Raw genomic sequence first — 24,790 nt, 5'->3', positions numbered from 1 at the left:
TTCAGGGGTAAGAGCACATGATTACTTCAAATGAGTCCCCCAAAAAATGAAGAATTGGGAGTGAGCACCCAAAACGTGGTCACTTCGCAACAAGTCTGTATGTCACCGCTTAATATTGAATGTAGAACTAGCCCTGTTCAAGCACATAGTAACTCTATCCCAAAGTGTTTTCCTTAAACTTAGCTGCTTCAGTTGCCTGTCAATAGCCATAACTGTTCAACAGAACTGCTCTGATTTCTAATGCACCAATGACACGGCCACTCGTCTAGCTGTGGAAGGGAGAGTTAGAAGTGGGAAGTAATGGGCCCTCTAACACCGAGTGAAATGAAACACTAATTGTACATACCACATGTTCCTTTGCGTGGCCTGGTGCAGATCAGGGCCCTTTGTAGCTGCAGATGAGTTGCCATCCTAGCAGCTTGTCAAGCCCTCACCTAATCCCCCTGTTAGAAGTTTACATCTCAAGGGATCTGTGTTTGTTGTCCTGTAAGGTTGCCTTGTGGAACTGCAAGTAACTAAAATCCTGTTATTTTCAGAGAAACTGAAGTTCACGCCACCACCTCAGCCCCTGCAGTGCATGGAGTATAATAAAACGGTGACTGTGGTGTGCTCAGCCACGGGCCGTGAAAAACCAAAAATTCAGTGGATAAAGGCAGGTGAGTATGGGTTTAATAAATTGGTCTTTTCCTGGAGGACTAGCATCCCTGTTTGGTGACTTCACCTCAGGGTTTGCTTATCACCCGTTTCACTATCTTGTGCAAGCATGGGATGATGGTAGCTGCTAGAAGATGGAATTAATTTAATTTGTTGATTTCTTCTGTCTGGTTAATTTGTCCTTAAACGATTGTAACAACTTTGAAGAATTTCCAGAATTCCTCCTTTTGCCAGGTTAGTCGCTTGAGAAAGAGTGTTGGGAGGTATTTTGGCCATTTTGTAACCATTGTGGCCACTGCATTTTGTTAACACACCATCGGTTTCCACACTTATTTGCTTTGTGTGCTGAAATGGATTTTTTTTGTCTCGTGTTTGCTTCTCGATGCCTCCTTCCTCCACTCTTGAGTATACTTTACTAGTCTGTGTCAAGAAGCTGCCCTGAGGCATTTATCTTTTTATATTCCATGTGACCAGCCCACTCCACATTCATCAGAAACACTTTTGTGTGTGGTGCCAAGAATTCCCCTTAATTCTTCTTTTCTATGCATCATAGTGGATCCCAAGTTATCGGTGAATCTCTGATCTAATATGTATTTTTTGCCTGACTTTGTTCCCTGTGTTTTGCTACTTTGTGTCATCACTGCTTGTTTTGCAGCATTAATCTTTTCTAGATTCACATCCTACGCATTATTCTGTGATCTAGCGGTTGTTTTTGAGAACTTGTTCAAACGTACCTAAAAACGTTTCCTTTGAGAATAGGAGGAATTTTGCAGTGGCGTTCACCGTCACCCTATAGTAGCCCAATACGTAAAGGCTGTCTTCATAGCTTTTTTCCCGCCACTTGTATTTGGAAGCAACATTGGATGTTTGGTGCCCAACAGCTTTGGAAGTTAAAGAGTTGGTGCAAGGATTTGAGATAATTTGAGTACTGACAAGAAGAGGATGCCAAAACATGTGCCAGCGGCACGTAGGCACCACAAAGAAAGACCCCTATCTAGATGTTGAGAAACCCCTTGTTTATGGCTTTCCAGACTACACACTGGTACCCTTTAAGGTCATTGTAGGGACATGTTTCCTTTGGCATGGTTACCCACTAACTTTTTGCCTTTTGTTGATGCCAGTTATGATTGAAAGTGTGCTGGGACCCTGCTAGCCAGTCCCCAGCACCAGTGTTCTTTCCCTAAACTGTACCTTTGTTTCCACAATTGGCACAGCCCTGGCATCCAGGTAAGTCCCTTGTAACTGGTACCCTGGTACCAAGGGCCCTGATGCCAGGGAATGTCTCTAAGGGCTGCAGCATGTCTTATGCCACCCTGGGGACCCCTCACTCAGCACAGACACACTGCTTGCCAGCTTGTGTGCGCTGGTGGGGAGAAAATGACTAAGTCGACATGGCTCTCCCCTCAGAGTGCCATGCCAACCTCACACTGCCTGTGGCATAGGTAAGACACCTCTCTAGCAGGCCTTACAGCCCTAAGGCAGGGTGCACTATACCACAGGTGAGGGCATAGGTGCATGAGCAATATGCCCCTACAGTGTCTAAGCAAAACGTTAGATATTGTAAGTGCAGGGTAGCCATAAAGAGTGTATGGTCTGGGAGTTTGTCAAACACGAACACCACAGTTCCATAATGGCTACACTGAAATCTAGGAAGTTTGGTATCAAACTTCTCAGCACAATAAATCCACACTGATGCCACTGTGGGATTTATTGAAAAATACACACAGGGTATCTTAGAGATGCCCCCTGAATACCAATCCAATTCCTAGTGTTAGGCTGACCAGTTCCTGCCAGCCTGCCACAACCAGACGAGTTTCTGGCCACATGGGGTGAGTGTCTTTGTCACTCTGTGGCCAGGAACAAAGCCTGCACAGGGTGGAGGTGCTTCTCACCTCCCCCTACAGGAACTGTAACACCTGGCAGTGAGCCTCAAAGGCTCATGCCTGTTGTTACAGCGCCCCAGGGCATCCCAGCTAGTGGAGATGCCCGCCCCTCTGGACACAGCTCCCACTTTTGGCGGCAAGTCCGGAGGAGATAATGAGAAAAACAAGGATCAGTCACCCACCAGTCAGGACAGCCCCTAAGGTGTCCTGAGCTGAGGTGACCCCTGCCTTAAGAAATACTCCATCTTGGTTTTGGAGGATTCCCCAATAGGGATAGGGATGTGCCCCCCTCCCCTCGGGGAGGAGGCACAAAGAGGGTGTAGCCACCCTCCAGGACAGTAGCCATTGGCTACTTTCCCCCCCCCCAGCCTCCCCCCAGACCTAAACACACCCCTAAAGTTAGTATTTAGGGGCTATCCTGAACCCAGGAAATCGGATTCCTGCAACCTGAAGAAAGAAGGACTGCTGACCTGAAAGCCCTGCAGAGACAACGGAGACAAAGTCTCCAGACTCAAAGAACCTGCACAGCGACGCGACCTCTGAGGACTCAGAGGACTGCCCTGCACCTAAAGGACCAAGAAGCTCCCGAGAACAGTGGCTATGTTAAAAAACAGCAACAAGAAACCACCTTTAAAGAGACTCCAAATTCCCGCCGGAAGCGTGAGTCTTCACACTCTGCACACAATGCCCCCGGCTCGAGTTCAGTACAACCAACACCGCAGAGAGGACTCCCAGGCAACTCCAACGACGTGGACACCCTGAGTCGACCTCCCTGCACCCCCACAGCGACGCCTGAAGAGAGGATCCAGAGGCTCCCCCTGATCGCGAGTGCCTGGTAACAAGGAACCCGACGCCTGGACCAAGCACTGCACCCGCAGGACCTAGAGGAACCACCTACCAGTGCAGGAGTGACCAGCAGGCAGCCCACATCCTAGCCCAGTCGGTGGCTGGCCCGAGAAGCCCTCCTGTGCCCTGCCTGTATCACCAGAGTGACCCTCGGGTCCCTCCATTGTTTTCAACGATATACCCAACACCTACTTTGCACACTGCACCCGGTCACCCTTGTGCCGCTGAGGGTGTGTTTTTTGTGCTTGTGAGTGTACCCCCCACCCAGTGCTCTACAAAATCCCCCTGGTCTGCTCCCCTAGGACGCAGGTACTTACCTGCTGGCAGACTGGAACCGGAGCACTCCTGTTCTCCATAGGCGCCTATGTAATTTGGGCCCTCCTTTGACCTCTGCACCTGACCGGCCCTGGATTGCTGGTGCTGTGGCTTTGGGGTTGCTTTGAACCCCCAATGGTGGGCTGCCTATGCCCAGGAGACTGACTGTGTAAGTGCTTTACTTACCTGAGAAACTAACCAATATTTACCTCCCCCAGGAACGATTTTTGGACTGTCCACTTTTAAAATAGCTTATTGCCATTTTAACCAAAACTGTGTGTACCACTGTTTTAAATCAAAGTTCTATGCTAACCTGTGCGAAGTACCTTACAATTTATGTACTTACTTAAAATTTGAGTCCTGTGGTTCTAAAATAAATTAAGAAAAGAATACTGTAGGGAGTTGGCTTTGTATATACTGTCTCAAAGTAAGAGATAGTGTGCACAGAGTCCAACGGTTCCCTTTAGAGGTAAGATAGTGGCAAAATTAGATAATTCTAATGCTCTATTTTGTGGTAGTGTGGTCGAGCAGTAGGCTTATCAGAGGGTAGTGTTAAGCATTTGTTGTACACACAGGCAATAAATGAGGAACACACACTCAAAGACTTACTCCAGGCCAATAGGTTTTTATATAGAAAAATGTTTTTTCTTTATTTTTAGAACTACATGTTCAAGATTTGAAGTAAATACATAAAATGCAAGATACTCGACACAGGTAAGTTAGGAACTTTGAATTAGAGCAGTAATATACACAGTTTTAGCTAAAATGGCAAGCTATGTTAAAAGTGGAAACAGTGCAAAAATCAACAGTTCCTGGGGGAGGTAAGTAATGGTTAGTTTTTCAGTTAAGTAAGGCTCTTACAAGTTCAAGTTCCTGGGCATAGGCAGCCCCAAAGTTACCACATCAGCAGCACAGGGCCGGTCAGGTGCAGAGGTCAAAGAGGAGCCCAAAACACATAGGCACCTATGGAGAACAGGGGTGTTCCAGTTCCAGTCTGCCAGCAGGTAAGTACCCGCGTCCTCAGAGGGCAGATCAGGGGGGTTTTGTAGGGCACTGGGGAGGACACAAGTAGGCACACAAAACACACCCTCTGCAGCACAGGGACGGCCGGGTGCAGTGTGCAAAGCAGGCGTCTGGTTTCAGATAGGAAACAATGGAGGGACCCGGGGGTCACTCTAGCGGTGCAGGCAGGCACAGGGGGGGCTTTACGGGACAGCCACCACCTGGGCTAGGCAGAGGCTCGCCTGGGGGTCACTCCTGCACTAAGGTTCGGTTCCTTCAGGTCCTGGGGGCTGCGGGTGCAGTGCTGGTTCCAGGCGTCTGGTCCCTTGTTACAGGTGGTCACGGTCAGGGGGAGCCTCTGGAATCTCTCTCCAGGCGTCGCTGTGGGGGTCCAGGGGGGGTCGTCTCTGGCTACTCATGGGGTCACAGTCACCGAGGAGTCCTCCCTGTGGTGTTTGTTCCCTGGATCTCGAGCCAGGGGCGTCGGGTGCAGAGTGGGAAGTTTCACGCTTCCTGTGGGAAACGTGAAGTCTTTAAAGTTGCTTCTTTTAGCAAAGAAGTTGCTGTTGTTGAGCAGAGCCGCTGCTCACTGGAGGTTCTTGGTCCTTTAGTCCTTTGGTCCAGAGGTCGCTGGTCCCTGTCGGATGCGTCTCTGGTTGCAGGTTTTCGAGTCAGGAAACTGGCCTGTAGGGCTGGGGCCAAAGCAGTTGTCGTCTTCCGTCTTCCCTGCAGGCTTGTAAGTAAGCAGTCCTTGTTTCTTCAGGTTGCAGGAATCTGATTTCCTGGGTTCAGGGTCGCCCCTAGATACTCATTTTAGGGGTGTGTTTAGGTCTGGGGGGCAGTAGCCAATGGCTACTGTCCTTGAGGGTGGCTACACCCTCCTTGTGCCTCCTACCTGAGGGGAGGGGGGCACATCCCTATTCCTATTGGGGGAATCCTCCAAAATCAGGATGGAGGATTTCTAAAGGCAGGGGTCACCTCAGCTCAGGACACCTTAGGGCTATCCTGACTGGTAGGTGACTCCTTGTTTTTCTCATTATCTCCCCTGGACTTGCCGCCAAAAGTGGGGGCTGTATCCAGAGGGCGGGCATCTCCACTAGCTGGAGTGCCCTGGGGCATTGTAACGCGAAGCCTGAGCCTTTGAGGCTCACTGCTAGGTGTTACAGTTCCTGCAGGGGGGCGGTGTGAAGCACCTCCACCCAGAGCAGGCTTTGTTTCTGTCCTCAGAGAGCACAAAGGCCCTCACCCCAGGGGGTCAGAAACTTGTCTTTCAGCAGCAGGCTGGCACAGACCAGTCAGTCCTGCACTGAAGGATTGGGTAAAATACAGGGGGCATCTCTAAGATGCCCTCTGTGTTCATTTGTTTAATAAATCCAACACTGGCATCAGTGTGGGTTTATTATTCTGAGAGGTTTGATACCAAACATCCCAGTATTCAGTGTAGCCATCATGGAGCTGTGGAGTTCGTTTTTGACAAACTCCCGGACCATATACTTAATATGGCCACACTGTACTTACAATGTCTAAGAATAGACTTAGACACTGTAGGGGCATATTGCTCATGCAGCTAGGCCCTCACCTGTGGTATAGTGCACCCTGCCTTAGGGCTGTAAGGCCAGCTAGAGGGGTGACTTACCTATGCCACATGCAGCATTTTGTGTGCATGGCATCCTGAGGGGGATGCCATGTCGACTTTGTGTGTGTTGGTGGGGAGAAAAAGGCAATCTGTAATGGCCGTGTGCATGTGTTAGGTGAGGGTCCCTTAGGGTGGCACAACATATGCTGCAGCCCTTAGGGTCCATCCCTGGTCACAGGGCCCTTGGTACCACTGGTATCTTTTACAAGGGACTTATCTGTGTGCCAGGGGTGTGCCAATGGTGGAAACAATGGTACATTTTGTACTGAAAGAAGACTGGTGCTGGGGCCTGGTTAGCAGGGTCCCATCACACTTCTCAGTCAAATCAGTATCAGGCAAAAAGTGTGGGGGGGGGGCTAACTGAAACAGGGAGCCATTTTCCTACAACCATTATTTCATATGGGCTCCTGTCTGCCATTTTCTTTTTTTTAAAGTTTTGTAATTCAGCGTCATTTAGTTTAACATGAGCGGTTGAAGGCGCACGCACCTTTGATAATGCCCACTCCTCCCACTAGAGTGACCCATCTAATGGTCTGTCCCAGACCCCATCTCACTCCACATCCAGATCTGTGTATTAAATATTCTGAATGCCTTTCCCGTCTGTCTTCTCCACGTTTGCAGATGGCAGCAGCATGCCGGATCATGTCCGCCTCAACGCAGGATCCTTGCAGTTTTACAAGGTGACAAAGAGTGACGCGGGCAACTATACCTGCATTGCTTCCAACAGCCTGCAAGGGGAGATCCGGTCCATGGTCCATCTCACCGTGGCAGGTATGTTTGAGAGATGTTCTGCATGTACAAGTTTCACATTGAAGGAGAGCCAGGCTGTATAATAGTGCAGATCCCACCTCATAAGGGCTGTTGCCTTTGCAGCCGGAAGCAACGTCGAGTGCTGTGTGCTGGTGCTTAGGTGTAATCCAAGAACTTAACTGCAAGTTGAACCTGTGAGACCTTTCACAACTGTGCTGTGGTGTGGTTTGAAGTTGTTTGTAGTCTGGAGCAGAGTCGCACTACTTGAGTGAGAACTACATTGTGCTAGATTGAAGATCCTGATTGCAATGTGTTGCTGCTTATAGATGTTTGTGTTCCTTCTTTTGCTGTTAGTATCTGTCCCAACACTCCTCCCCCTGCAACTTTACTCATTGTATTCTGTTCATTTGTGTTTTGTAGTTTACATCAGCTTTAAGCGGGAACCAGAAAATACGACTGTGTACCAGGGACACATGGCGGTGTTACACTGCCAGGCTGTAGGAGACCCCACCCCCCAGATTCAGTGGAAGGGCAAAGATAGGATGCTGGATTCTGCTAAAAACGGCCCCAGGTAAGAAGCCACATGCGCATCCTTCGTGCTGGTCATAGAGGATGTGACTGCTGATGCTTGAGCAAGTGTTTATGCTTCACTTGGAAGCACCACCTCTTCCCACACACATCCCTCTTTCTGTATTGAGTGGCTTGCAGTGCTCTTGGATGCACAGGGATTCTGCTGTGTGAGCCCATCATACGGTGCACTACACCATCATACCTCCATTAGCTTTACCTTGCACACACTGTTGATGCACCGCCTTTAACAGATGGTTGTGCATCACCTGTGGTGGCATCACAGCCAGAAAACCTTCTAAGAAAGAAAACTGTCACTTTCTCAGATTTTGAAACATCTATGTGCGTGCATCACTTGAATGTGAACACCCTTCTTTTTATGTGCGTTACAAAAACATCTCATTTTTTTTGTTTTTCTGGTCAACAATGTTGATGTACAGCAAGGATTTCTTTGGAGCTGCCTCATTTTTTTGAGGTTTTTCCCCATCATTATGTTCCTTACTGGGCAGTGCCTGGCTTTGTTTTTGATTTAGTTTATAAACTTTACTAGTCTTCATTTAACCCGCCTGTCCCTGCCGGACATGCAGCTTACAATGGCCTTCAGTCTGTCCATCAAGGCTGCAGAGAAGGTTATTGATGTTCGGGGAAATCCTGGACTTACTGTTGGGATGGAGACTGGTACTGTATGATAAAAGATGGAATACCGAGGTAGATCAGAGATGGCAGCGCCTATTGCTAACAAAAAGATAGTTTCCTCGTCTGTCCCGGCAACACTCTGGCGACGACTTTGGAGGTGCTTTTTGCAATGAAAATACAGAGCTGTGACTTGGTGCCATGTAATACCAAACAGCCTTTCCATATCCATTAGTATCTCGAAGAGGATGTTCCTGCCCCTGAACATGTGTTCCCAGCGTCAAATTCCCCAAACAGTTTGATTGATCTTGAGCCAGGCTCCTAGTGCAGGTCCTTGTATGGGTGTACGTAACAGAGGTTCTTCCATTTCCGCAACATCCCTTTAGGTGCATCACAGAGGCTGCGTGGCTTCCTCTGTTAAATCGTTGCTTCTTTTGGTACCAGAACCTGCTTTGAGAAGGTCTTCAGCTTCTAGAAAGACAAGATCTGCTAACCAGCACTTGCTGTCGCTGCTGCAGTTCTTTTCTTAACATTAGCGCTAAAGTGATGACATCAGAAGTAGTTTGTCAAGCTTTCTTTGAGTTGAAAAATATTTCCTCAGAGTATAGATTCGATGAAATCCTGTATTCATCTAGGTGCAGCTAAACAGCTGCTCAGTACTTTTTTTTTTAATTTGACCCTTATCCTGTAACCCACTTTATATCCCAATGAAGAAGACAACCTTCCTAATCAAGCACCATATCGGCGCAGTTTGTCTGTGCCGACGCCGAAGCCTCTCGTATCTTACTGTGGGAAAGAAGCGCAGTTTGTCTGTGCTGAAGCGCAGTTTGTCTGTGCTGATGCCGAAGCCTCTCGTATCTTACCGTGGGAAAGAAGCGCAGTTTGTCTGTGCTGAAGCGCAGTTTGTGCTGATGCCGAAGCCTCTCGGATCTTACTGTGGGAAAGAAGCACAGTTTCTCTGTGCTGATGCGGGAGCCTCTCGGATCTTACCGTGGGAAACAGCTGCACTTGCTCAGCATTTAGAAAGAAGGTGGACACATGCTCCTGTTTGTGATGTGGAACAGGAACTTCCGCTATCTACTTCCAGTGTCCGAAGACATGGAGACAGCTAATGGAAAGCCTGCTTCTTTGTGTCTCCTACTCCAATTGGCTCCTTCTGGTTCTGTAGAGCTATTCCTTTAATAGGGTCAGCTGTGATAAGTCTGTTCATTTCTTCTTGCACAAGGTTGCACTTTTCTGAGAGGCAGAGTCCTCCTGACTACAGTTGCTCATTAATAAAGACCTTTTAGAAACATATGAAAAATCAGTTAATGGGTCTGTCCGCACGTGGAGGCGCCTGCTTGCAAGCATCATACTTTTAATCGCAGATACAGGATGGAGTGATAGATTTGCCTTTTTGATGACAAGACTTTCATCATTAGGTTGTATTGATGGTAAATCGGAGTGCAGCAACCCGTACAGCGTGCATGAAAGTTCATTAAAGGATCCGTTGAAGGCGAGGGTTGCTTGCCCCAAACCCAGTAAAAAAGTTTAAAGTATTCCCTGATGACCCTGTACATTTTGGGGACAAGTCATGCCTGGTTTTGTGGTGGTATAAAGGGGCCGAAAACTTGTAACAGAAGAAAAGGTCATTATTAATATGAGATATGGGTTGGCTGCTGCAAATAATGCTTTGACGATCAACACAAGTATCCTCTTGCACCATCAAGCTTGGCTACAAATTTCTGCCTTCCAGCCAGAGGTTTACCCACATGTATTAACTGTGCCCTTCCACGGAGATCGTCTTTCCAGCCCACAGATCGATAGCATGCTGGAAAGGATACAGGAGGACACCAAAAAGGTCAGAGCGATGGTAGCCTCTGCAGACCTCTGTGCCTATGGCTGCTTTTGGTAAATTTCACAGACTATGAAGTGCAAAAACACCTATGTCCCCCTCCTCTCCCTTAACCCCACCCCCAGTAAGGCTACGGGTGGCTACGAGAGCAACAGAAGAGGGGAGGGGGAAGAGTTAGATCCAACAGGGGCATCTCTGCCTCAAAACAGTGACTCTCCTGTGATTTCCCTCGCTCACACAACCAGTCGGGGAGGAAGACTGAGATTTTTCCTTTCCCTGTGGAAGGAGACAATCTCTGAGAAATGAGTGATTTTGGCAGGACAGCAGGGCTGCTGCTTAAAATTCAACACCAAGCCACGAACATTCCATCTCGGCCACGACCATCTGTGTCTCCTAAAGAAAGAAGTGCACGCGATTCTCAACAAAGAACCCATGAAGCTGGTGCACACACACCAGCATGGCAAATGAGTTTACGCCTCAGACCTTTCAATCCTCAAAAATCCTGGACCTCCAGCCCTTAAATCCGTACAACCTGTTGGGGCACCTCCACAGGACAAACCTGCAGTAAGCCATCCTCTTCCACCAAAGATGGTACTTGATGGCGGTTTGACCTCAAGGATGCCCATTTCCCCATGCCCAAACATCCAGCCAAAGACAAAGACCTCCACTTTGTGGTAAGTGAACAATTCAAATTACTACATTACTGGGTTACTGCATCCCCACAGGTGTGTTTACAAAGCCTCTAGCGGTCGTGGAAGTGCATGTACGCAGATATGCCGTTCATGTCTTTTTATATCTGACTAATTCAGAGCGGACACAGAGAGCAGTGTCTACACGTACTCAGGCAGCAGGGCCTTTGCTTCCCTACCTGGGGTTTATCATCATTGCCAAAAAGCTCCATCCTCAGCCCCAGCAGAACCAGCCTTTTTGGGGTTGATGGTAAACGCTGTCACTGGAAGTGCCTATCCCAATCAAGAGAGGGCGACAGCATTCCACAACAGCACGGGATGTCCTCTCAACATACCAACCGTGATGAGGTGTAGGAGATGATGACATCTTGTATTGCAGTAGGACTGCATGCCAGATTGCAAATGTGCCCTTTTCAAAAATATCTACAAGTCAGTGAATGGGAAATGAATCCACATGTCCTCCGCCTGTACTTTAGCAAGCGAGCTACTCCTACCATGGCTATCGCCATGCCTGGTGTGATGGCTTATTGGACCAATGCGTCCACTGTAGGGGCCGGTGTTCAACCTCATGGTCGCAGGTTCAAATCCCAGTGGGTCCGCTCAGCCTTTTATCATTCTGAGGTCAATAAAATGAGTACCATTGAGTTGGGTAACAATAAACATCTGTTAGTCAGTACCAAGATACCCTTCTGGGTAAACGTGCGCTTTACAAATGCATGTTATGTTATATAATCATACATGTGTTCCGCTCCAGGTACCCACACTCCTAACCCATGGATGAGCTGATGTGGGATCTTCCTCCACTTCTCCTGATCCATGCTTAATGAACCTGTAGGAAGTTGGCTCTTTATGCACTATTTCAAAGTAAGGAATAGTATGCACAGAGTCCAAGGGTTGCCCTTAGAGGTAAGATAGTGTCAAAAAGAGATAATACTAATGCTCTATTTTGTGGTAGTGTGGTCGAGCAGTAGGCTTATCAGAGGGTAGTGTTAAGCATTTGTTGTACATACACACAGGCAATAAATGAGGAACACACACTCAGAGACAATTCCAGGCCAATAGGTTTTTGTATAGAAAAATATATTTTCTTAGTTTATTTTAAGAACCACAGGTTCAAATTCTACATGTAATACTTTGCATGAAAGGTATTGCAGGTAAGTACTTTAGGAACTTTGAATAATCACAATAGCATATATACTTTTCAAATAAAACACATATAGCTATTTTAAAACGAGACAGTGCAATTTTCACAGTTCCTAGGGGAGGTAAGTAATTGTTAGTTCTTGCTGGTAAGTAAACCACCTACGGGGTTCAAGTTTGGGTCCAAGGTAGCCCACTGTTGTGGGTTCAGAGTAACCCCAAAGTTACCAAACCAGCAGCTCAGGGCCGGTCAGGTGCAGAGTTCAAAGTGGTGCCCAAAACACATAGGCTTCAATGGAGAAGGGGGTGCCCCGGTTCCAGTCTGCCAGCAGGTAAGTACCCGCGTCTTCGGATGGCAGACCAGGAGGGTTATGTAGGGCCCCGGGGGGGACACAAGTTAGCACAAAAAGTACACCCTCAGGAGCACGGGGGTGGCTGGGTGCATTGTGCAAACACACGTCGGGTTTTCAATTGGGAATCAATGGGAGACCAAGGGGTCTCTTCAGCGATGCAGGCAAGGGGGGGGGCTCCTCGAGGTAGCCACCACCTGGGCAAGGGAGAGGGCCTCCTGGGGGTCACTCCTGCACTGGAGTTCCGATCCTTCAGGTCCTGGGGGCTGCGGGTGCAGGGTCTTTTCCAGGCGTCGGGATCTGAGGGTCAGGGGGAGCCTTGGGATTCCCTCTGCAGGCATCGCTGTGGGGGCTCAGGGGGGACAACTTTGGTTACTCACAGTCTCTGAGTCGCCGGGGAGTCCTCCCTGAGGTGTTGTTTCTCCACAAGTCGAGCCGGGGGCGTCGGGTGCAGAGTTGCAAGATTCACGCTTCTGGCGGGACTTGCAGGGGTCTTTAAATTGCTTCTTTGGAAACAAAGTTGCAGTCTTGGGTGAACAGGGCCGCTGTTCTCGGGAGTTTCTTGGTCCTTTTAGAGCAGGGCAGTCCTCTGAGGATTCAGAGGTCGCTGGTCCTGAAGAAAGCGTCGCTGGAGCAGTTTTCTTCCGAAGGGGGGAGACAGGCTGGTAGGGCTGGGGCCAAAGCAGTTGGTGTCTCCGTCTTCTCTGCAGGGTTTGTCAGCTCAGCAGTCCTCTTCTTCTTAGGTTGCAGGAATCTGAGTTCCTAGGTTCAGGGGAGCCCCTAAATACAGAATTTAGGGATGTGTTTAGGTCAGGGAGGGCAGTAGCCAATGGCTACTAGCCCTGAGGGTGGCTACACCCTCTTTGTGCCTCCTCCCAAGGGGAGGGGGGTCACATTCCTATCCCTATTGGGGGGGATCCTCCATCTGCAAGATGGAGGATTCCTAAAAGTCAGAGTCACTTCAGCTCAGGTTGCCTTAGGGGCTGTCCTGACAGGTCAGTGATTCCTCCTTGTTTTTCTCATGATCTCCTCCGGCCTTGCCGCCAAAAGTGGGGCCGTGGCCGGAGGGGGCGGGCAACTCCACTAGCTGGAATGCCCTGTGGCGCTGTAACAAAGGGGGTGAGCCTTTGAGGCTCACCGCCCGGTGTTACTGCTCCTGCAAGGGGGAGGTGATAAGCATCTCCACCCAGTGCAGGCTTTGTTACTAGCCACAGAGTGACAAAGGCACTCTCCCCATGTGGCCAGCAACATGTCTCGAGTGTGGCAGGCTGATAAAACCAGTCAGCCTACACGGGCAGTTGGTTAAGGTTTCAGGGGGCACCTCTAAGGTGCCCTCTGGGGTGTATTTTACAATAAAATGTACACTGGCATCAGTGTGCATTTATTGTGCTGAGAAGTTTGATACCAAACTTCCCAGTTTTCAGTGTAGCCATTATGGTGCTGTGGAGTTCGTGTGTGAGAGACTCCCAGACCATATACTCTTATGGCTACCCTGCACTTACAATGTCTAAGGTTTTGCTTAGACACTGTAGGGGCACAGTGCTCATGCACTGGTGCCCTCACCTATGGTATAGTACACCCTGCCTTAAGGCTGTGTAAGGCCTGCTAGAGGGGTGACTTATCTATACTGCATAGGCAGTGAGAGGCTGGCATGGCACCCTGAGGGGAGTGCCATGTCGACTTACTTGTTTTGTCCTCACCAGCACACACAAGCTGGCAAGCAGTGTGTCTGTGCTGAGTGAGGGGTCCCCAGGGTGGCATAAGACATGCTGCATCCCTTAGAGACCTTCCCTGGCATCAGGGCCCTTGGTACCAGGGGTACCAGTACAAGGGACTTACCTGGATGCCAGGGTGTCCCAATTGTGAAAACAAAAGTACAGGTTAGGGAAAGAACACTGGTGCTGGGGCCTGGTTAGCAGGCCTCAGCACACTTTCAATTCAAAACATAGCATCAGCAAAGGCAAAAAGTCGGGGGGTAACCATGCCAAGGAGGCATTTCCTTACACACAGGCTCCAAAACCCAGACTTTCTGCCCTGGTTGAAATTCAACCATTGCAGACTTTTGGTCATACCAAAACTTCTGGAGCTGTTGGCTGGCCTCAAGGTTTTTACTTGCCTTTTCCATGTACTCTGCCATCCTTGAATGTAGGCCAAATACATAGTTGTAGGAAGTTGGCTCTGTATGTGCTATTTCAAAGTAAGGAATAGCATGCACAGAGTCCAAGGGTTCCCCTTAGAGGTAAAATAGTGGTAAAAATAGATAATACTAATGCTCTATTTTGTGGTAGTGTGGTCGAGCAGTAGGCTTATCCAAGGAGTAGTGTTAAGCATTTGTTGTACATACACATAGACAATAAATGAGGTACACACACTCAGAGACAAATCCAGCCAATAGGTTTTGTTATAGAAAAATATCTTTTCTTAGTTTATTTTAAGAACCACAGGTTCAAATTCTACATGTAATATCTCATTCGAAAGGTATTGCAGGTAAGTACTTTAGGAACTTCAAATCATCAAAATTGCATGTATACTTTTCAAGTTATTCACAAATAGCTGTTTTAAAAGTGGACACTTAGTGCAATTTTCACAGTTCCTAGGGGAGGTAAGTATTTGTTAGGTTAACCAGGTAAGTAAGACACTTACAGGGCTTAGTTCTTGGTCCAAGGTAGCCCACCGTTGGGGGTTCAGAGCAACCCCAAAGTCACCACACCAGCAGCTCAGGGCCGGTCAGGTGCAGAGTTCAAAGTGGTGCCCAAAACGCATAGGCTAGAATGGAGAGAAGGGGGTGCCCCGGTTCCGGTCTGCTTGCAGGTAAGTACCCGCGTCTTCGGACGGCAGACCAGGGGGGTTTTGTAGGGCACCGGGGGGACACAAGCCCACACAGAAATTTCACCCTCAGCGGCGCGGGGGCGGCCGGGTGCAGTGTAGACACAAGCGTCGGGTTTGCAATGTTAGTCTATGAGAGATCTCGGGATCTCTTCAGCGCTGCAGGCAGGCAAGGGGGGGATTCCTCGGGGAAACCTCCACTTGGGCAAGGGAGAGGGACTCCTGGGGGTCACTTCTCCAGTGAAAGTCCGGTCCTTCAGGTCCTGGGGGCTGCGGGTGCAGGGTCTCTCCCAGGCGTCGGGACTTTAGGTTCAAAGAGTCGCGGTCAGGGAAAGCCTCGGGATTCCCTCTGCAGGCGGCGCTGTGGGGGCTCAGGGGGGACAGGTTTTGGTACTCACAGTATCAGAGTAGTCCTGGGGTCCCTCCTGAGGTGTTGGATCGCCACCAGCCGAGTCGGGGTCGCCGGGTGCAGTGTTGCAAGTCTCACGCTTCTTGCGGGGAGCTTGCAGGGTTCTTTAAAGCTGCTGGAAACAAAGTTGCAGCTTTTCTTGGAGCAGGTCCGCTGTCCTCGGGAGTTTCTTGTCTTTTCGAAGCAGGGGCAGTCCTCAGAGGATGTCGAGGTCGCTGGTCCCTTTGGAAGGCGTCGCTGGAGCAGGATCTTTGGAAGGCAGGAGACAGGCCGGTGAGTTTCTGGAGCCAAGGCAGTTGTCGTCTTCTGGTCTTCCTCTGCAGGGGTTTTCAGCTAGGCAGTCCTTCTTCTTGTAGTTGCAGGAATCTAATTTTCTAGGGTTCAGGGTAGCCCTTAAATACTAAATTTAAGGGCGTGTTTAGGTCTGGGGGGTTAGTAGCCAATGGCTACTAGCCCTGAGGGTGGGTACACCCTCTTTGTGCCTCCTCCCAAGGGGAGGGGGTCACAATCCTAACCCTATTGGGGGAATCCTCCATCTGCAAGATGGAGGATTTCTAAAAGTTAGAGTCACTTCAGCTCAGGACACCTTAGGGGCTGTCCTGACTGGCCAGTGACTCCTCCTTGTTTTTCTCATTATTTTCTCCGGCCTTGCCGCCAAAAGTGGGGCCTGGCCGGAGGGGGCGGGCAACTCCACAAGCTGGAGTGTCCTGCTGGGTTGGCACAAAGGAGGTGAGCCTTTGAGGCTCACTGCCAGGTGTGACAATTCCTGCCTGGGGGAGGTGTTAGCATCTCCACCCAGTGCAGGCTTTGTTACTGGCCTCAGAGTGACAAAGGCACTCTCCCCATGGGGCCAGCAACATGTCTCGGTTTGTGGCAGGCTGCTAGAACTAGTCAGCCTACACAGACAGTCGGTTAAGTTTCAGGGGGCACCTCTAAGGTGCCCTCGGTGGTGTATTTTACAATAAAATGTACACTGGCATCAGTGTGCATTTATTGTGCTGAGAAGTTTGATACCAAACTTCCCAGTTTTCAGTGTAGCCATTATGGTGCTGTGGAGTTCGTGTAAAACAGACTCCCAGACCATATACTCTTATGGCTACCCTGCACTTACAATGTCTAAGGTTTTGCTTAGACACTGTAGGGGCACAGTGCTCATGCACTGGTACCCTCACCTATGGTATAGTGCACCCTGCCTGAGGGCTGTAAGGCCTGCTAGAGGGGTGTCTTACCTATACTGCATAGGCAGTGAGAGGCTGGCATGGCACCCTGAGGGGAGTGCCATGTCGACTTACTCATTTTGTTCTCACCAGCACACACAGGCTTGTAAGCAGTGTGTCTGTGCTGAGTGAGGGGTCTCTAGGGTGGCATAATACATGCTACAGCCCTTAGAGACCTTCCCTGGCATCAGGGCCCTTGGTACCAGAGGTACCAGTTACAAGGGACTTATCTGGATGCCAGGGTGTGCCAATTGTGGAAACAATGGTACATTTTAGGTGAAAGAACACTGGTGCTGGGGCCTGGTTAGCAGGGTCCCAGCACACTTCTCAGTCAAGTCAGCATCAGTATCAGGCAAAAAGTGGGGGGTAACTGCAACAGGGAGCCATTTCTTTACACAAGCCCCCCCCAGCCCACAGGCCAGGAGACTCAGCCCAAGCTGGGAGAGTCTTCCTAGTCTGTCAGGCGAGGAAGAGTAGGAGAAATAGGCTGGTTAGTTGCAGGGCCTACTCTGCCTTACATCCTTCTGTTCAGGTCATTCCCTTTGGGGAACTGACCTACTTCCACAGTGATAGGACCTAGTCTGAATTGCCTCTTGTCTGCCTCTTCAATGTCTCCACCCATTCTTTCTATCTTGGTCTTAGAGGTATCCACCTCTGCTAACCTTATCTTGGCCAGGGTTACCCCTAGCTTACCCAGAGAGGTTACCCAGAGCTGGAGTAACCCCACCATGACCAATAGGGTCAGGGGGCCTAACTTGCTATTTGGCATGGGGTCAGACCACCATGCTAAGGATAGTGCAGCCATAAAGGCTAACACCCAGCAGAGGCCACTGACAGCTGTCAGTGCCCAGAACCACACCTTTAGCTCTTCACCTAAAAGGGAAGGGGCTAAGTTACAGGCTTCTTTGGGTTCAGGTTGCCTGTCTGCTGTATTGGAGTGGGGGGTTACCACATCTTGTAGTAAACACCCTTCTTCCACTCTTGCTTCTGTTAGCTGAGGAGCCACCCACTCAGGTTTAACAGTTGCCTGACTAGCCAGGTCTTCTTGTGGGTCAGGTTGGACTTTATCAGGGCCATTTTTGGAGTTCTCCCCTACTGGAGCAGAATCTCCTTGGCTTGCTGTAACCTTGGCTAAAGGTTGTCCACCCTTCCTACTCTGTTTTCTTTTCTTCTTCTTCTGGGGCCTGCTTGCATTTACTGCAGAGGCAGGACTTCCAGAATCCTTGGGAGAGGACTGGCACTGAACCAGTTTCTCTCTTGGGCTCTGACTAACCTCTGGGTAGTCATTTCCAAGGAGACAATCAAGGGGGAGGTCTGTACTGACTACTACCCTTCTCCAGCTAAGAGTGCCACCCACTTCTATGGGCACTAAAGCCACAGGCCTCTTAGTGACCCTGTCTAGGCTAACTCTTACCCTGGCAGTCTCACCTGGGATGTACTGGTTTGAGAGCACCAGCCTGTCATGCACAATAGTGTGACTGGAACAAGTGTCTCTCAGGGCAGTGGTTGGGATTCCATTCACCAGTAGGTGGTGGAAGTGTCTACTTCCCTCTGGAATCTCCAACTCACCTGTTGGGCCCTGTTTCCAGTTGAAGGCTAGGAAGACCTCCTCATCTGAGGAGTCATCTCCCATGGCTACACTGGTTACCCCTGGAATTTTGTTCTGGGGTTTGTTTTTGGGACAAGAAGTGTCCTTGGTGTGGTGCCCAGACTGTTTACAGTTGTGGCACCATGCCTTAGTGGCATCCCAGTTCTTACCCTGGTACCCACCTTTGTTTTGGGTTGTGTCTTGGGGCCCACCCACCTGTTCTGGTTTTTGGGGGCCTACAGAGGACTCTTTTTCTTTGTTTCTAGTGTCACCCACTTTCTCCTGGGGAGTTTTTGTAACCCCTTTCTTTTGGTCACCCCCAGTGGAAGTTTTGGTTACCCTAGTCTTGACCCAGTGGTCTGCCTTCTTTCCCAATTCTTGGGGAGAAATTGGACCTAGGTCTACCAGATACTGATGCAACTTTTCATTGAAGCAGTTACTTAAAATGTGTTCTTTCATAAACAAATTATAAAGCCCAACATAGTCACACACTTCATTTCCAGTTAACCAACCATCTAGTGTTTTTACTGAGTAGTCTACAAAATCAACCCAGGTCTGGCTCGAGGATTTTTGAGCCCCCCTGAACCTAATTCTATACTCCTCAGTGGAGAATCCAAAGCCCTCAATCAGGGTACCCTTCATGAGGTCATAAGATTCTGCATCTTTTCCAGAGAGTGTGAGGAGTCTATCCCTACACTTTCCAGTGAACATTTCCCAAAGGAGAGCACCCCAGTGAGATCTGTTCACTTTTCTGGTTACACAAGCCCTCTCAAAAGCTGTGAACCATTTGGTGATGTCATCACCATCTTCATATTTTGTTACAATCCCTTTGGGGATTTTTAGGATGTCAGGAGAATCTCTGACCCTATTTAAGTTGCTGCCACCATTGATGGGACCTAGGCCCATCTCTTTTCTTTCCCTTTCTATGGCTAGGAGCTGCTTTTCCAAAGCCAATCTTTTGACCATCCTGGCTAACAGGGGGTCATCCTCACTGAGAGCATCCTCAGTGATTTCAGAAATGCTGGACCCTCCTGTGAGGGAAGCAACATTTCTGACTATCATTTTTGGAGACAGGGCTTGAGAGGCCCTGGTCTCCCTATTTAGGACTGGAAGGGGGGAATTGCCCTCCAAGTCACTAATTTCTTCCTCTGTGAAGTCATCCTCAGAGGGGTTGGCTTTTTCAAACTCTGCCAACAGCTCCTGGAGCTGAATTTTGGTAGGTCTGGAGCCAATGGTTATTTTCTTTATATTACAGAGAGACCTTAGCTCCCTCATCTTAAGATGGAGGTAAGGTGTGGTGTCGAGTTCCACCACATTCATCTCTGTATCAGACATTATTTTGCTAAAAGTTGGAAGACTTTTTAAAGAATCTAAAACTGTTTCTAGAATCTAATTTCAAACCTTTAACAAACTTTTAAACTCTAAAAGACAATGCTAAACAGGGACTTAACACACAAGGCCCTAGCAGGACTTTTAAGAATTTAGAAAAATTTCAAATTGCAAAAATGAATTTCTAATGACAATTTTGGAATTTGTCGTGTGATCAGGTATTGGCTGAGTAGTCCAGCAAATGCAAAGTCTTGTACCCCACCGCTGATCCACCAATGTAGGAAGTTGGCTCTGTATGTGCTATTTCAAAGTAAGGAATAGCATGCACAGAGTCCAAGGGTTCCCCTTAGAGGTAAAATAGTGGTAAAAATAGATAATACTAATGCTCTATTTTGTGGTAGTGTGGTCGAGCAGTAGGCTTATCCAAGGAGTAGTGTTAAGCATTTGTTGTACATACACATAGACAATAAATGAGGTACACACACTCAGAGACAAATCCAGCCAATAGGTTTTGTTATAGAAAAATATCTTTTCTTAGTTTATTTTAAGAACCACAGGTTCAAATTCTACATGTAATATCTCATTCGAAAGGTATTGCAGGTAAGTACTTTAGGAACTTCAAATCATCAAAATTGCATGTATACTTTTCAAGTTATTCACAAATAGCTGTTTTAAAAGTGGACACTTAGTGCAATTTTCACAGTTCCTAGGGGAGGTAAGTATTTGTTAGGTTAACCAGGTAAGTAAGACACTTACAGGGCTTAGTTCTTGGTCCAAGGTAGCCCACCGTTGGGGGTTCAGAGCAACCCCAAAGTCACCACACCAGCAGCTCAGGGCCGGTCAGGTGCAGAGTTCAAAGTGGTGCCCAAAACGCATAGGCTAGAATGGAGAGAAGGGGGTGCCCCGGTTCCGGTCTGCTTGCAGGTAAGTACCCGCGTCTTCGGAGGGCAGACCAGGGGGGTTTTGTAGGGCACCGGGGGGGACACAAGCCCACACAGAAATTTCACCCTCAGCGGCGCGGGGGCGGCCGGGTGCAGTGTAGACACAAGCGTCGGGTTTGCAATGTTAGTCTATGAGAGATCTCGGGATCTCTTCAGCGCTGCAGGCAGGCAAGGGGGGGATTCCTCGGGGAAACCTCCACTTGGGCAAGGGAGAGGGACTCCTGGGGGTCACTTCTCCAGTGAAAGTCCGGTCCTTCAGGTCCTGGGGGCTGCGGGTGCAGGGTCTCTCCCAGGCGTCGGGACTTTAGGTTCAAAGAGTCGCGGTCAGGGAAAGCCTCGGGATTCCCTCTGCAGGCGGCGCTGTGGGGGCTCAGGGGGGACAGGTTTTGGTACTCACAGTATCAGAGTAGTCCTGGGGTCCCTCCTGAGGTGTTGGATCGCCACCAGCCGAGTCGGGGTCGCCGGGTGCAGTGTTGCAAGTCTCACGCTTCTTGCGGGGAGCTTGCAGGGTTCTTTAAAGCTGCTGGAAACAAAGTTGCAGCTTTTCTTGGAGCAGGTCCGCTGTCCTCGGGAGTTTCTTGTCTTTTCGAAGCAGGGGCAGTCCTCAGAGGATGTCGAGGTCGCTGGTCCCTTTGGAAGGCGTCGCTGGAGCAGGATCTTTGGAAGGCAGGAGACAGGCCGGTGAGTTTCTGGAGCCAAGGCAGTTGTCGTCTTCTGGTCTTCCTCTGCAGGGGTTTTCAGCTAGGCAGTCCTTCTTCTTGTAGTTGCAGGAATCTAATTTTCTAGGGTTCAGGGTAGCCCTTAAATACTAAATTTAAGGGCGTGTTTAGGTCTGGGGGGTTAGTAGCCAATGGCTACTAGCCCTGAGGGTGGGTACACCCTCTTTGTGCCTCCTCCCAAGGGGAGGGGGTCACAATCCTAACCCTATTGGGGGAATCCTCCATCTGCAAGATGGAGGATTTCTAAAAGTTAGAGTCACTTCAGCTCAGGACACCTTAGGGGCTGTCCTGACTGGCCAGTGACTCCTCCTTGTTTTTCTCATTATTTTCTCCGGCCTTGCCGCCAAAAGTGGGGCCTGGCCGGAGGGGGCGGGCAACTCCACAAGCTGGAGTGTCCTGCTGGGTTGGCACAAAGGAGGTGAGCCTTTGAGGCTCACTGCCAGGTGTGACAATTCCTGCCTGGGGGAGGTGTTAGCATCTCCACCCAGTGCAGGCTTTGTTACTGGCCTCAGAGTGACAAAGGCACTCTCCCCATGGGGCCAGCAACATGTCTCGGTTTGTGGCAGGCTGCTAGAACTAGTCAGCCTACACAGACAGTCGGTTAAGTTTCAGGGGGCACCTCTAAGGTGCCCTCGGTGGTGTATTTTACAATAAAATGTACACTGGCATCAGTGTGCATTTATTGTGCTGAGAAGTTTGATACCAAACTTCCCAGTTTTCAGTGTAGCCATTATGGTGCTGTGGAGTTCGTGTAAAACAGACTCCCAGACCATATACTCTTATGGCTACCCTGCACTTACAATGTCTAAGGTTTTGCTTAGACACTGTAGGGGCACAGTGCTCATGCACTGGTACCCTCACCTATGGTATAGTGCACCCTGCCTGAGGGCTGTAAGGCCTGCTAGAGGGGTGTCTTACCTATACTGCATAGGCAGTGAGAGGCTGGCATGGCACCCTGAGGGGAGTGCCATGTCGACTTACTCATTTTGTTCTCACCAGCACACACAGGCTTGTAAGCAGTGTGTCTGTGCTGAGTGAGGGGTCTCTAGGGTGGCATAATACATGCTACAGCCCTTAGAGACCTTCCCTGGCATCAGGGCCCTTGGTACCAGAGGTACCAGTTACAAGGGACTTATCTGGATGCCAGGGTGTGCCAATTGTGGAAACAATGGTACATTTTAGGTGAAAGAACACTGGTGCTGGGGCCTGGTTAGCAGGGTCCCAGCACACTTCTCAGTCAAGTCAGCATCAGTATCAGGCAAAAAGTGGGGGGTAACTGCAACAGGGAGCCATTTCTTTACACAAGCCCCCCCCAGCCCACAGGCCAGGAGACTCAGCCCAAGCTGGGAGAGTCTTCCTAGTCTGTCAGGCGAGGAAGAGTAGGAGAAATAGGCTGGTTAGTTGCAGGGCCTACTCTGCCTTACATCCTTCTGTTCAGGTCATTCCCTTTGGGGAACTGACCTACTTCCACAGTGATAGGACCTAGTCTGAATTGCCTCTTGTCTGCCTCTTCAATGTCTCCACCCATTCTTTCTATCTTGGTCTTAGAGGTATCCACCTCTGCTAACCTTATCTTGGCCAGGGTTACCCCTAGCTTACCCAGAGAGGTTACCCAGAGCTGGAGTAACCCCACCATGACCAATAGGGTCAGGGGGCCTAACTTGCTATTTGGCATGGGGTCAGACCACCATGCTAAGGATAGTGCAGCCATAAAGGCTAACACCCAGCAGAGGCCACTGACAGCTGTCAGTGCCCAGAACCACACCTTTAGCTCTTCACCTAAAAGGGAAGGGGCTAAGTTACAGGCTTCTTTGGGTTCAGGTTGCCTGTCTGCTGTATTGGAGTGGGGGGTTACCACATCTTGTAGTAAACACCCTTCTTCCACTCTTGCTTCTGTTAGCTGAGGAGCCACCCACTCAGGTTTAACAGTTGCCTGACTAGCCAGGTCTTCTTGTGGGTCAGGTTGGACTTTATCAGGGCCATTTTTGGAGTTCTCCCCTACTGGAGCAGAATCTCCTTGGCTTGCTGTAACCTTGGCTAAAGGTTGTCCACCCTTCCTACTCTGTTTTCTTTTCTTCTTCTTCTGGGGCCTGCTTGCATTTACTGCAGAGGCAGGACTTCCAGAATCCTTGGGAGAGGACTGGCACTGAACCAGTTTCTCTCTTGGGCTCTGACTAACCTCTGGGTAGTCATTTCCAAGGAGACAATCAAGGGGGAGGTCTGTACTGACTACTACCCTTCTCCAGCTAAGAGTGCCACCCACTTCTATGGGCACTAAAGCCACAGGCCTCTTAGTGACCCTGTCTAGGCTAACTCTTACCCTGGCAGTCTCACCTGGGATGTACTGGTTTGAGAGCACCAGCCTGTCATGCACAATAGTGTGACTGGAACAAGTGTCTCTCAGGGCAGTGGTTGGGATTCCATTCACCAGTAGGTGGTGGAAGTGTCTACTTCCCTCTGGAATCTCCAACTCACCTGTTGGGCCCTGTTTCCAGTTGAAGGCTAGGAAGACCTCCTCATCTGAGGAGTCATCTCCCATGGCTACACTGGTTACCCCTGGAATTTTGTTCTGGGGTTTGTTTTTGGGACAAGAAGTGTCCTTGGTGTGGTGCCCAGACTGTTTACAGTTGTGGCACCATGCCTTAGTGGCATCCCAGTTCTTACCCTGGTACCCACCTTTGTTTTGGGTTGTGTCTTGGGGCCCACCCACCTGTTCTGGTTTTTGGGGGCCTACAGAGGACTCTTTTTCTTTGTTTCTAGTGTCACCCACTTTCTCCTGGGGAGTTTTTGTAACCCCTTTCTTTTGGTCACCCCCAGTGGAAGTTTTGGTTACCCTAGTCTTGACCCAGTGGTCTGCCTTCTTTCCCAATTCTTGGGGAGAAATTGGACCTAGGTCTACCAGATACTGATGCAACTTTTCATTGAAGCAGTTACTTAAAATGTGTTCTTTCATAAACAAATTATAAAGCCCAACATAGTCACACACTTCATTTCCAGTTAACCAACCATCTAGTGTTTTTACTGAGTAGTCTACAAAATCAACTCAGGTCTGGCTCGAGGATTTTTGAGCCCCCCTGAACCTAATTCTATACTCCTCAGTGGAGAATCCAAAGCCCTCAATCAGGGTACCCTTCATGAGGTCATAAGATTCTGCATCTTTTCCAGAGAGTGTGAGGAGTCTATCCCTACACTTTCCAGTGAACATTTCCCAAAGGAGAGCACCCCAGTGAGATCTGTTCACTTTTCTGGTTACACAAGCCCTCTCAAAAGCTGTGAACCATTTGGTGATGTCATCACCATCTTCATATTTTGTTACAATCCCTTTGGGGATTTTTAGGATGTCAGGAGAATCTCTGACCCTATTTAAGTTGCTGCCACCATTGATGGGACCTAGGCCCATCTCTTTTCTTTCCCTTTCTATGGCTAGGAGCTGCTTTTCCAAAGCCAATCTTTTGACCATCC

At 49.2% G+C, this 24,790-nt stretch overlaps 1 protein-coding gene across 1 annotated transcript in view; it reads left to right on the top strand.

Annotated features, from left to right (window-relative positions):
* PTK7 (protein tyrosine kinase 7 (inactive)) overlaps positions 1-24,790 on the top strand; it is a 535,321-nt gene that overhangs the window by 327,683 nt on the left and 182,848 nt on the right. Inside the window, exons 10-12 of the mRNA XM_069236405.1 lie at positions 537-656; positions 6,958-7,107; positions 7,507-7,657. Of these exons, the coding sequence (XP_069092506.1) occupies positions 537-656; positions 6,958-7,107; positions 7,507-7,657 (421 nt within the window). The remainder of the gene's footprint in view (positions 1-536; positions 657-6,957; positions 7,108-7,506; positions 7,658-24,790) is intronic.

This window comes from Pleurodeles waltl, chromosome 5 (genome assembly GCF_031143425.1).
Source record: "Pleurodeles waltl isolate 20211129_DDA chromosome 5, aPleWal1.hap1.20221129, whole genome shotgun sequence".
Lineage (NCBI taxonomy): Eukaryota > Metazoa > Chordata > Amphibia > Caudata > Salamandridae > Pleurodeles > Pleurodeles waltl.
Note: the sequence above shows the minus strand (reverse complement) of the source record. Positions and strands in the feature narration are given on the sequence as shown.